This window comes from Stegastes partitus, unplaced genomic scaffold (assembly GCF_000690725.1).
Source record: "Stegastes partitus isolate 25-593 unplaced genomic scaffold, Stegastes_partitus-1.0.2 Scaffold1199, whole genome shotgun sequence".
Classification (NCBI taxonomy): domain Eukaryota; kingdom Metazoa; phylum Chordata; class Actinopteri; family Pomacentridae; genus Stegastes; species Stegastes partitus.
The window spans coordinates 162,677-176,785 of record NW_007578930.1 but is presented as its reverse complement, the minus strand read 5'-3'; the positions used below and the strand labels follow the sequence as shown (position 1 = coordinate 176,785).

The following is a 14,109-nucleotide window of genomic DNA, read 5'->3' as shown; positions in this document are numbered from 1 at the left end:
GCCGAATCAATCAATAAACCTGCCAGCACACGACGTTACATCTCATTATTAAGACATAGATCCAAAACATTCACCTGCCAACATGCAATTAAGCACTTTTTGGTTTCTGTACATCTTATCTTGTCGTGGCAGCAGCTGACCCCCTCCAATGTAGACACTGAGGACAAATTCCTGAGTCCTTCTTAGAGCTAAACGATTCATTTAAATGTTGCCCAAATTGCAATATGGCCACATGCACTGGTTATCCATGAGCTGCAATTTTTGGATAACGGTCAAATGTATCACAACGTACCGTTATAAAGAAGGTATGTTGGTTTTACAGGACCCAACCTACAAAGCGTGTTCTCCAGGTGTAAGGACACGCAGCATAAAACACATGATTTAAATTCTTGTTATATATACGCAGAAGTTACCATGACTACTAAAATCGCAATTTCTGTCAAAAAATAAATCGCCCAATGACTTTTTTTTGCATATCATTCATTTCAAGTTCTGTTTCATTGCATTACAAAATGTAGCTTAGGCTAATCTGAAGCAGTCCAAGTTTGACAAACAGGTATTTTCAATCCTTTCTCATTCCCAGGGCATCAAATTATTGGTGTTTTGATGAAGTTGCCGGCATCTTCGAGATGTCGTTTTGTGGCGCTGCCACCTGTGTCAACATTTGATGGCGATAGACGTAAGAGGGACATATGGCGGAAGATCTGTGGCAGCATAAGGCCGGTGTCAAAGCCAATTTATGCTTTATGCGAATTTGCAAGGGGACCCGTGACGTAAATCTCGTCAGTCACCAGCGTCCACAAGGGCCTGTGACGACCCTCCTACGGATGTCCACGTGCAGCCCAAAATATAGGACCGTGAAGACTGTCCCTTTAAAAACTTTCATTTTTTAGAAAACACGGACCTTTCCTTTAAAGGTTCATTGTGTGAACCTCTGTGACATGCAGATCTCTGTCCAAAGTCAAGATTTCTTTACAAGCCAAACATTTTAGACTTTAAGGGGAGAAACTCTTGCGATGACAAACTCCTCGCTGTGATGGATCGACCGACTTGCCCCCGCCGCCCCTCCATCATGATGACGAGTGGAAAACCCCAGCCAGACCTGCCCCACCCTCCCCTGGACCACTGAGCTCTGTCCACTGTCTGTTCCATCACATCCCCCCGCCGCCTCCCTCCGTCCTCCCCCCTGTTTGTGCGAGGCAGGCAGACCACCTAACGACCAATGCCACGGCAACAGGGCCATCTCCTAGCAACGTAAAGCCCGGCTGAAACGTGGCCCTGACGGCTCAGACACATGGGAAAGAGAAAGAAGGGAGGGAGGGGGGGGAGAGTGTGGGAGTTCGGAGGGGGTGAGTCCAGGAATTATAAGAATCATCTTCACTGTGAATGAAAGTCACATCGAGTCTCTCTTTTTTTTTTTTTTTTTTAGCGACTCCACCCACTTCAGAGATGTGTCAACCTCTGTGGCCGCCGGGCATCTTGGAGCTATTTGTGGACGTTATCCTCCGGGGTGAATCGATGCAGATGCTGATAATGAATCAGGAGGAGCCACAGGAGGAGGTGGTAGTCAGGATGATGCTAATTTTCACATATTGTTCCAAGCATGTTCATCGATCGCTTGAACAGCCGAGGGGGGAAGGGTTGTGACGAACGGGGTCAAGGCGTGGCGTCGGGTCGTGGTGATCAGTCAGCTGGTCGGGCAGCTTTTTTGTCTTTGATGCAACAACAACAAAAAAAAACACCAACTTTACAATCCAGATATACCTTCGTCTCTCGTCTCCATGTTCTCATACATCGCTGCCCCTCCCTAAGACACACACTGACTAAAAGATGTCGCCATAGCAACAAGAGAGAAAGAGCAAAAAAGATACACTGTGAGGAGGGAGATGGAGAGAACACAGCGAGATGGAGAGAGAGAGGGAGTCAATAACCTAAAGACAGAGAGAAAGAATCTGATATAAAGAGCAGACAGATGGAGAAGGCAGAGAAAGAAGTGTCAGATGGCGGAGAAAGACAGCGGGTGTTTCTCTCAGGCCAAAACGCCGACTGACCGACACCGACTTTGACAACAGAAGATGTCAGCCTCGGACTCCCTCTTTTCTATCTGTGTTTTTCACACCCTCTCTATTCATATCTGCTCGCAGTGTTAATTCTGTCAGCGACAATCTGAGTCTGTCTGGCTGAGAGAGTGACTGAGTGAGTTATGCTTCGAGGAGACACAGCGCTTTTCTCAGTGGACAAACTTGGCCTGTTGAATGCGAGGCTTTATTGAATCAGGACCACACCCAGCTCCTGCAGATCCCGCTGACAAAACGCAGACACCTGGTATTTGTCCGGGTTTGCGAGCACGTGGCGTGAAAATGCACGTAATTCAGGTGGAAATGCGACTGGTGTCACGTTGAATCATCTGGTCATTCGAATTAAAGCGCACGGGGATGGATTTAGTCACGCTGACAATCAGGAGACAATGAAGCTGGAATCCAAATGCAGAAATCACTCTTGAATGTGGATTCAGCCAAAAAGGACATTAGAACGAAAATGTGCAAATGAAGTGCTTTTACCGACAGATTGGAAAACTAACCATGTCAGCTGCAAAGAGAATCGAAAAACGATATGTTAAACAGTACACTGCCATAGCGAATATTCAGCTTAATTAAATTAACATGAAAATGACAGTTTTTGGCTCGAATTATCCAGTCAGACAAAACATGAAGAACCTAATCGATATATCAGACAATACCGACAAATCACGGATTAGTCTGACTCACCGAAGACTTATGTATAAACCTGCCATTGGTCACTCATTTCATGCAATATTTTCCTTCCCTTTCTAAATATCCTTGTGCTTCAGGAAATAACAACCTCCAAGCAGCAATCTATGACACTGAAAACTCCAAGTTTTGCCGAAAGTTAATGCTGTGCCATGAATCAGCTCTTTCACTCTCCTCTTCCCTGTTTTAAGGGGACACCAGCCCTGCATCCTGGGCTTAGCAACGCCCAATACGACTATGACTGATTTAAAGAAACACAAACAACCCAGAGCGTATTTGTCCCTCCCTATAGCAGAATAGTAATAAGATGCAGCCAGACCGGTCTGCACTGTGCTAGAGAATGGTCCGGCTATGCAAATCAGCCCCTTTACTTTTCCCCTTCCCTATTATGAGGGGACACCATCACTGCATCCTGGGTTTAACTCCGCCCAATACAATGTGATTGGTTTAAAGAAATACCAACAAACCAAGGCGTATTTTGCCGTCTCTATAACATCACAGATATATCTGTATCACTGCATGTGTTGTCTAATATATATTGATATGAAAACCTTTCTATTTACAAAACATAATGCAGAAAAAGATGCTTAGGGACACTCATCTATAATTGTTGCCGACCACATACACCCCTCCATGACAGCAGCCTCCCTCAGCAGGACAATGTTCCAAGCAACACTGCAAAAACATTGTCCTGCTGCAGCTGGAGGAACAGGACCAAGAGCTCTAGGTGTTGATTTAATCTGCAAACTACCCAGATACCAATCTTATGGCATGTACAGGATGCACTGGAACAAATCAGATTTATGGAGGCCCCAACCTGCAACCCACAGGACCCAAAGGATCCGACATTCTGGTGCCAGATCATAAGAGTTGTGTCCATTCCCAAATGGAGCACAAAACCTACACAATATTAGGCATGTGGTTCTAATGTTCTGGTTAATTGACGTAAAGGGCAGTACAACTCCGCTTGCAATCTCCTAATCCAATCAGGGACGTCAAACTGGTCTTTCTTGGTGAAAACAGTGCAGCAGCGTATCACCACACATTATTTATCATCATATCTCCCAGCCCTGCTGAGGAGAGAATGCAGAATGTAATCAACCCAGACGTAATCCTCACACAAGACAAATGATAATTCCGAGCATAGATAGGGAAACGGAAACACAAACCTGCTCCAGATGCCAGGTGGAATCAATGCGGGGCTTGATCTTGCCCTGCTTGTAGAGGTCCAGGACGGTGCTCATGGCCTGGGAGATGAGCTCCGTCTCCCCGTCCAGGTAGCCCAGGTGGAAGCCGCACACCGACTTGTTGCCCTGGATCAGGCTGAGCGTGTGGATGGAGAACTGGTGGTACCAGTTCTTCGCCACAGCGATCAGGTTCTTCTTCTGGCCCGCCAGCATGTTAGCAGCACCTGACGGGGAAGGAAAAGACAGAAAGAGTCTAAATGTCTGCTGCCTGGAAGAGAAAGTCTTTCGATTGTGTGTTTTTGTTGATTCCAGCGTCTTAAATGTAGATATATTCTGGTTTCTTTCCTCCTCTATGACAGTAAATTGAATATCTTTGGGTTGTGGACAAAACAAGATGTTTGAAGATGTTATGTTTGGAAAAGTGAAGATGTCACCATTTGCTGACAACTTGATGAAACAACTAATTGATTAATTAATATGAGACTTTTTTTGTAAAGCTAATAAAGTTGCTGGTGAGATTCCTGCCTCTTGAATTTGATCTTTAGGTTGTGGATGTTTGAGGACATCCTTTGGGGTTTTGGGAGACACTGACTGATGTTTTTCACCGTTTTCTGACATTTTACAAAACAAACAACTAATTCATGAATCAAGCTGAAAATCCAGCTTCTTTAATTTGAATATTTATTTATATATTTAATATTTTTAGGTTGATACTTGAGGATGTCATCTTGGGGAAACACTGATGGACATTTTTTCCACAGTTTTCGTACATTTTATAATCCAAACTATATAGAACGTGATCTACAATTCTTATTTGCAGTCCTGTCCACATGTAAGGATTTGCCATTTTGTCTGTTTTTTTGGTCATTATAAATAAAGTATCTCTGGTATTTAGAAGGGTCTAGTTAAACCTATGAACACTGAGATCTGCCAGTAGGTTTGGAAAGCACGTTATCTTTAAAACAAATGACAAATGACACCATTTATCTGAACTAGAATCTGTACAAACCGAAAGAATATTGTTTTTTTAGGCCCTCTGACTAAACATGCGCCATTCAGTCACCAAACGTAGGCCAAAAATAGACAGCAGATAAAAATTCAGGGACTTTTTGGCTGAACTGCAGGCAGTGTTCACACAGTGGAGACAAATATGGAAACAAACTAAAAATGAAGTAGTCAAATATTTATAGTATGTAGAGCTATCTACTGTTTTTTTTAGCAGCATTGGTAGCACCTCTGGGCACTTAAAATAAAAATGTTGCTCATGTTGATTCCAGGTTTTGTACAATAAATAATCAAGGAAATTCAATCATAGAAGACATCTCTGAGTTCTCTCTCTGTCTAGTCATGGTTGTGCTGTTTCCATAGAGGTGCAGGACTTTGTATTGCAGTGAAAAATGAGCTCTCCCTGAAGGAAAATGTGACAGAAGCAAATAAAAACCCCAACCTCTTATAGGTTTAATGAATCGGTGACATGAAGCTGCGTCAGGTCCCTCAGCTTGTTTGTTGTGGTTTATTTGTTTCTTCCTCCTTTGTCTCCCTGCACTCTCGCCCTTTCACCTCCACCTTCCACCTTTAAAAAGCCTCTTTAGCACTTCAGCTGTCACCACATCCCCTTCCCATCGCCTCCTCTGCCTTCACAGCCTCTCTCTCTCTCTCTCTCTTGGGGGAACCAGGGGACACAAAGCCTGCTCTGAGAGGAGAGAGGGACCCAGCCTGCTACATTCAGACACATTCCAGGTTCGGTGAGGATAGAATGGCCATTGTTCGGCCGTGCATACTTCTGATAAGCTGAAAGAGAAGCAGCGGGCACGGAGGGACCAGCAGGGTGGGTTTTCTGTAGGGGGAAGAGCGGGTGAATGGGCGAGGGTGGAGGGCACCATGCTGGGTAGTAGCTTTCTGTGCAACATGCAAAGGCAAGGCCCTGTTCTCCGTGGATGCCGACCCCGCCCACCGCATGTATGCCGCTTCCAGATTGGCATCGCAACAGAGCGAGCGTAAAGGGCTTCCCACGGATGACACACAGCACAGTGAGGACACGGACCTCTGCAGAGAGGCCACGCTGCCCACCAGAAAGCAGCTTCGCTCTGCGGCAAGTGTGAAACGCACACAGATTTCATGTAGACTACACTGGAAAAAAAACGGGAAAATTCAGCAGCAAGGAGGCCAGAAAGTTTGAGTGATTTTGACAGATAATAATAATTTATAAATCACTAATTTTCCTTCAGACAAGAGTAGATATCTGCAATATAGCCTTATTTTTTGCTGATTTAAATAAAAGGTGCCATTATTCATTTATATTTTGTCAAATGTGGTAAAAGAACAAATGATTGATAATAAATTTTAAAAAATAGACTCTTGATGTGGACAATATTTTAAAAAAAATTGTTTTCTTCTCCTTTTTTTGATATTATCTGTAGTTTAAGAAAACAAAATCTGTCATAGAATTATTGACACAATTATTTACCACCTTTCAATACTTCATAATATCAGAAATGTTCTTTTAAACAATGATAAAAGTTTGTTAAAAAATGAATAAATAAAATGACAGACTTTTGATGTGGACATTATTTACAGTTTTGGCCTGTTTTTATTTATTATTATTATCTTTCTTTCTTTTTTTTTTTGTAAATCAATGTGTCAGGTAATGTTTTTTCTTTTTCTGTGATTTTATTAGATATTATTTGTAATTTTACAAAACAGAGGAAAACAGCCTAAGATTCATTGTCATTTAAAAAAAAAAAAACTTAATATATGTATTATTTCTTCCAAGCAATAGCAAATAATAAAGTAAAAATATTTTGTTGATTTAAATACAGTAAATAATATTGTAATTTCACTGTCAACACGTTGTAGAAGAACAAATGATTATTTGTAAAAGGACAGATTTTAAATATATATATATTTCTTTTTCTTTTTTTTTTTTTTTACAGTTTTAGCCAGATTTTTTACGCTTAACCTGTAAATAAAACACAGTGAAATAACAACAAAAAATAAAAAATATTGAAAATGTGTCATCTCAATAATTTAGGAAAAATCTGCAAGCAATATGGTAATAATAAAAATAATAATAATATGCTATTTTTCTGCAAAACATATATTGAAATTGTCTGCACATGCACCATTTCTGCGCTGTATTTAAATTTGTATGTTTTAATTTACTTATTTACAGTGATGTTCTTCAGAGGAAGGCTCTAGATGACTGCTTTATATCACTAAAAATTCTGAATTGCTGAGAACTTCTGACAGGTGATGGATCTGTTTTCTTACTCACCATAGGTAATCAGCTTGCCCATGGGCTTCAGCAGGTTGTAGGCCTTATGGGTGTCTGATCCCCCCAGAGGGTCCAGGATAATGTCGAGTCCTGCAGCAGGAGGGAGAGGAAGAAGAAGGAGGAGGAAGAGGAGGAGGAGAAGGGGACAGTTATCAACGGTGTGAATTCAGAACGAGCAGCCTGCCAAGTCTCCTCAGCAGCCTCCCCTGCATGCCAGAGTTCAGCCCCAGCGGACAGTTGTAGCCAAGTTGTGCCATGTTTACACCAAGAGAGCAGAGGAGGAGGTCCTGCTCGCTTTTATGTGTTTTCATTCTTGTCGCTGATAAGACAAGAGGGATGAAACGCCCCTCTATCAGTGTCCGCTCCATCCTGAGCGGACGGAATAACAAACTTGAGCAGATGGTAAAGACACGGCAGCTTGACGACCAAGGTTCCTCTGAGGATTATTAATGTCCCGACATGGAGGGTCTGTTTATTGTCTAATATCAACATGCTTTCATACTTTATTTGTGACTTTACCAGATAGTTTAATTTAACAAAACTAGGGAAGTCTGTAGAATATCAGTTTGAGAAATATTTATTGAGCATTTTCTTCCAAATAATGGCAAATATATGTAAAGTAACAGTATTTTGATCTAAATACAGTAAATGATAATGTGATTCCAAACATTGCAAAAGAAAAACTTACCAGTTATAAAAGTAGTGTCTAGTGTAGACATTGTAAATGACCATTTTTTCTGTGATTTTACTGGTAATTTAACAAAACAAAGAAAAAAAATGTAAAATAATAGTTTAAAAACATTTTTTTTCTTCCAAATAACGGCAAATATTTGTAAAGTAGCAGCATTTTGATTTAAATACAGTAAATGATAATGTAATTTCACCATCAAACACTGTAAAACAAACAAATTAATATTTGTAATAATAATAATAATTGCAAATATTTGTAAAATAACATTATTTGTTGATTTAAATACAGTAAATTTTAGTTTAATGTCACCGTCAAACATTGCAAAAGAAAAAAATATAATTTATAAAAGCATTGTTTAAGGTAGACATCATTTCCTCTTATTTTAAAAAAAAAAATCAACTCGCAAAGGACAACTTTTATATGATTTTATTAGACATGACTGGTAATTTAACAAAAAAAAGAAAAATTAAATTACGTCTTCTTGTTTTTTCTTCTTCCAATAAATGGCAAATATCTCTAAAATAGGTCTGATTTTTTTTTTTTTGTGCACTTAACATGTAAATTAAACTGTAAAATAAGGACTTTCAGGCCTTTGTTGGGCTTATTAATGTCTGACCACGTAGTGCTCGGCCTTAATGATGCTCCTTTGTGCCAGAGGGGACTCCTCAAATTGGGCTACCCCTCCTCGCTCCGTTAAATCCGGTCCTATTGATCGTCGGGAGGCTCGCAGCAGGACTCCGTCTTGACCACAGCACAGATGAATTGACGGAGAGGGGAAAAGGTAGCAGGCAGGGCTGCACATTGATCCAGGCTTCTAATTAGATACACTCTGTCCAAAGTGTCAGCTCTCGCTCTCCTCCTATCTGTCTCTGTAATGTCTGTCCGTCTCACTGGATGCTACAAAGAACAGAGATGAGCTGGAGACTACGAAATGAGCCTCCGGCATAATAACGCGGCGGCAGGAGGAAGGAGGAGCAGGAGCTGGACGTTGTTTCATTTTGCAGAAAAGCAGTGTTTTTTTATCTTAGCGAGTTCATCTACATTTTTCTTTTGTGGCGGCGAGAATCCAAACTGTCAGTAAAATGAGTCTACTCGGTTGGGAAAAATGACTCCCTGCATGTTGTCAGTCTAGTGCACATGTCAGCCAACTCTGCAGGGAAACTGTATGAAAATGTATCATCTCGCTGTCTGCAGTTTGCTCAACGCTCATCACCAAACGCTGCGCTCGCTCGGTATTGCTTTGTGCTGGTGGGAATACATCGAGCCGGACTATTATTCTCACCGGAGAACATGCACATTACCGTAAAACTTGACTTTACTGAGAGTTTATTTCATAGTATTTACACTTGCACGTGTCCAAACACAGAAAAATCCAAATTTAGAGCACAGACGACTCATTCTTCTCACCTTTCGGACTGATCTTGCGGACTTCCTCCACATAGTCCTTGGTACGATAGTCGATGGCGTGCGTGACTCCACCCTGGCTGATGGTCTCGTGTTTGCTGGCTGACGCGGTGCCGAACACGGTCACATCCTTCACCGTCTTGCACAGCTGAGTGGCGGCGATGCCCACACCACCTGAAGGAAGATAAGCATGGTTAAGATGGTTCATCCAATATCAATTACCCCGCTTAATCCTCACTAGGGTTGCAGGGGTGCTGGAGTCTATCCCAGCTGACTTAGGGTGTCCCCTGCCAATGGACAACTTTAAATCACCAATTAACATCTTTTTGGACTGTGGAAGGAAGCTGGAGAACCCGGAGAGAACCCACGCTGCACGGGGAGAACAGGCAAACTCCACACAGAAAGATCCCGGGTGTCGCAAACTGGCAACCTTCTTGCTGTGAGGCAACAGTGCTAACCACTGAGCCACCTTGCAGCCATAAGATATAGATATGTCAGTATTTATATAACACTTTTTTAAGAACGGAGGCTGAGGTAAAGTCCTTTCTTGTTGAGAAATAAAACTATCGGTACTAATATCAGGGTTACAGTATACAGCTGTGCAACATCACTTAAAAGTTAAACGATGAACACTCGAGTCAAAGACAAATACTTTCCTGAAAATAAAGGCCCAAAAGAAGAAACTCAGCGCAACAAAACTGAATACACCTGTGATTAGTGAAACAAAATTCGTGATTTCTAATCCCCCTAACAGTATGAACATGGTTTCTAAAATGAGCTCTGAACACCAGAACTTCTTCATGGACTGTATCTATCTGCATCGTGGCTCCCACATGGAAAAGAACTGAACAGAGAAACCGAAAAAAACCTGATCGCAAAACTTCATAAAGAAGGAAGAGCAACTAAAAAAAACCAGATGCAGCCGTAATCAGGAGGTTTAGAAGGAGCCATAGTACCACTAATCAGAGCTGCAGTGGTCGTCCTCTGAAAATTACTCCACAGGAGGTAATCTAGCTCTAAAAAAACAGTTGCTACAGACGTGGCACAGCGGTTATCAGTGGAAATCAGAGTTTCTGTGACAGCTCAGATAGTGTGACGGACACTTCATAACATCAACTTCTATGGTAGCATCCCAAAAAAGATCCCATCCTCCAGGTGAGACTTGGCTAAACACCACGAACAAAGCTGAAACCAAGATACATTTGTTCAGATTGTTTCCATCAGGTTTGGTGTGAAGCTAATCAGCGCTACCACAGTGAATGCACAGTCCTGACAGTGAAGAGCAGAGGAAGGAGGGTGATGATATGGAGCTGCACAAGGTGTTGGGGGGGAGATGATGTTCATAGATGCACCATGAATGTCTGGATAAACCTGACAAGATGACTCCCAGTCTGCAGAAGCTTGAAGAAGAGGAATATTTCAGCATGGGAACCATCCAGAGCACAAAATCAACCATGACCTGGACGTCTCCTGGCTTGAATCCAGAAGAGAAAGGTAGTGCAAGACAACATCTCCAGGGATCACTTCTGCTATATGATTGACGAACCTTCAATATAATAATTACCTGACGAAAATAAAAATAACAAATTAAACATCTAATGTGGCTCGTAGTGAATTCTAGACCCAAGATCATTGACAAAGAATTAAGCCTCACTAAATATGTTTGTTGACGCCACGCACAAACACCTAGGAATTCCGTTCCTCACATATTTCTCCGTGGCAGGTAAATGTGATTTGCATTATTTATTGTCCCCAAACAGACAGAGTCAATAACAGGGTGGATGTGTTTTGCTCAGGGATATGTAAGGAGCGCATTAAACACAATCGCATTAGCTCAGCTGGCTTGAGGAGAATAAACACCCACACACACTTATATCCAACTCGGGAGAAAGTCGCCATTGTGGCTCAGATGACACATCGGATTTTTTGGTTCCCTTATTCCCAACAACCTGCCTGAAATTCCGCGGGACATGAAAAAATGCAGCTGAACTGTCCGTTTTGTTTTCGGAGAGGAGAGCCAGACGACATAAACACAGCTCCTCATAAACCTGCCAGATGAAGACAAAATGTGCTGCAAGACTTTAAAGTTTGGGATATCTGTGTTTTCGCTCACTGTCTTTCAAAGTGTGTACATAGTTATGGCGAATGCCTGAGCCAGTGTTTACCGAGCGAGCCGGCTGAGAAGTAATAGGTTACTGATAAGCAGTGGCTTGTTTGAAATGGAGGCTGACTGGAGGGCTCCGACTGAAAGGCCTCCATAAAGGTCACTCATGCCTGACCAAGTAAAGAGAACATCTTATCTGATGCCCGAGAATAAAGCAACACAAAGCAACACGTGCACGTAAATAACATGGATTTTTGATGGCATAGCTGGGCTGCCACAGGTTTGGAGTAAATTAATGATTTGCCAGCTCACACATTCAACCAGATACTGAAACCGCAAACACTGGAACAGTATTTAAGTGTCATTTTCTAAAACAATATACTGTGATTTTATAGATTGTCCCTATTTTGTTAAATTACTGATAATATCAAGTAGAACAGCAGAGACAAAAAGTATAATTTTACATTCTTTTTAGTTTTTGCTAAATATAATTTATCAGTATTATCATTATTGTTATTATTTTTTATTTTTTTATTTTGTTAAATTATAGATAATATCTAAAAAATTCACTGCAGAAAATGTTGGCTGGAAAACAAACAAATAAATAAAGAAATTTAAAAAAAAAGCCTATTAAGGATAGAAAAAAATGACAAATAATTATTTTAAAAAGTTTTTCTGTAAAATTACACAATTTTTACTGTATTTAAATCAGCGGGGGAAAAAAAAAGAGAGAGATGTAGATTGAAAGGACTAAACACAGTAAATCATGTTAAAAATATTAAGTTTAGATATTTCCTGTTTTGTTAAATTACAGACAACATGTAGTGACAAAATCATCGAAAAAAAATAAATTTACAAGTTTACTATAAACAATGTCCAAAACCAATTTATTTGTTTTATTTCACAATTTTTTTATTTAATTTTATTGTTTTTACAATATGTGACAGTAAAATCACATAGTTCTACTGTATTTTAAACAGATGAAAAGTGATTATTTATATATTTTTAGATATTATTTTTCAATTTTTTAACACCTCTTTGACGCCCTTGCTGCCACTGTTTTAACGGACTTTGTTTTTACAGTGCATATATGATGTGATATTTAGAGAAAGCCTGCACACATTTAATCACGCAAAACTAGGACGACTTTTTCCTCCTCTGTGAAATCAATATTATCACTTGGTTATCGTCTTTATATCCTGTGAGCAAACAAACAGAAGCAACATATTTCGCAACAGGTTGTAAGATTCATTGCCTTCTATATATAATACCACGTTGGACTGACGCTCTCCTTCTATCTGCTGCAGAAAGAGAACATTGTGCATCAGATGACACACATGCACCTCTGGTCTCTTCGTCTAAACATAGAAATTATTCTGAGCCAGTGAACCAGCCTAATAGCACAATTTCCTCAGCAACATCCTGGCAGTTCCTCTTTGAGGCCGCACTATCGCATAAAAACAGCAGCGACTCCGGCCAAAAACTCAGATCTAATGATAAAATTATCTCCGTCCAAAGAACTGCTCACTGTGAGAGCTAAAAAAAAAAAAAGGTGCACTTTCCCTGTTCAAAAAAAACAACTTGTGAATGTTTTAAACGGCACCCAGATGCAATTTAACTAAAGAAATAACCCACAAATCTAAGTGCAACCTCTTTATTGGAGTGTGAAGACCAGAGATGGTGTCTGTTTTCGCAGCAGTGAGATGAATAAGCCGCTCCGCATTACTACAATCACGCCTGCTGACGCCGAGGACAGAACTGATGAGAAAACAAAATCAAGGCTGTTGCTGCTGGATGTTACAACAGCAGCGTCTCCGCTCGTCCTCAGCGAGAAACCAAGTTTGCGTTGCCAAGGAAACCTCGGCCAAATTGCCGGCAATGACTGAGCAAAGGGAGCCATTTTGTTTCATTGACTGCTCTTCCTTTGGGCACGTAAGAGTCATTTGATGGCTATCACATGTTTGACAGACCGGGCCTCTCGGTGGCCACCGAGCTTTGGGTTTTGGAAGCAAATGACTGATATGTGATGATAAGTAGATCCTCATTCATCACAAACTTGCAGGAAAATGAGTTTTACACTCGTGCACAAGCATGGAGTTTATGTGAGGTAGGAAAAAAAAAAAAAAAAAGTGAGAAAATGTTGAATTATGCATCGGCTGAGTGGGAGGTAAGAGGTGAGAGCTGTTTTTACTAACTGCCTCTGTCAGATAGTAGCAGGCCTCACATGCAGGTGTTAAAAAGTGTCCAAAAGCACGATGCATCCATTAATCCCGCATACTTACAGGCAGGCGCTCACAGATTAATATTTAACTCGTGCTGCTGTCATAAACACAGTGATTCCTCTTCTGCTGCAGGTTTATGAGGCGCGTGAACAACGGAGAAACAGCTGTATGAAAGCGTGACAAAGAGGTGCTTTCCAAGTCTTAGATCATCACTTGGATGACTACAGAGAAGAAGATGTCATTTTAGATCATCAGACAGCTTTTGGGTTCACTGCCAAAAGAAATAAATAATAAAAAAAAAAAAGTATGTTGCCCAGTTTTGTCTTTTATGATTTATTGTGATTCATTCATACGAACCATCTTGTTGAATAGATGTGTGTATAAAAACAATGACTGGTCAGAGTCCCTTTTAAAAGTTTAGAGTTACAAAAAAAGATCATATTTCTGCAGCTGAGG

The 14,109-nt window shown here is 40.8% G+C and overlaps 1 protein-coding gene across 1 annotated transcript in view; it reads right to left on the bottom strand.

The window, feature by feature from the left end:
- Nucleotides 1-14,109, bottom strand: part of vat1 (vesicle amine transport 1) — a 42,248-nt gene that overhangs the window by 1,404 nt on the left and 26,735 nt on the right. Inside the window, exons 3-5 of the mRNA XM_008297207.1 lie at nt 9,331-9,501; nt 7,233-7,322; nt 3,941-4,182 (exon numbers count right to left, since the gene is read on the bottom strand). Coding sequence (XP_008295429.1) covers nt 3,941-4,182; nt 7,233-7,322; nt 9,331-9,501 — 503 coding nt within the window. The remainder of the gene's footprint in view (nt 1-3,940; nt 4,183-7,232; nt 7,323-9,330; nt 9,502-14,109) is intronic.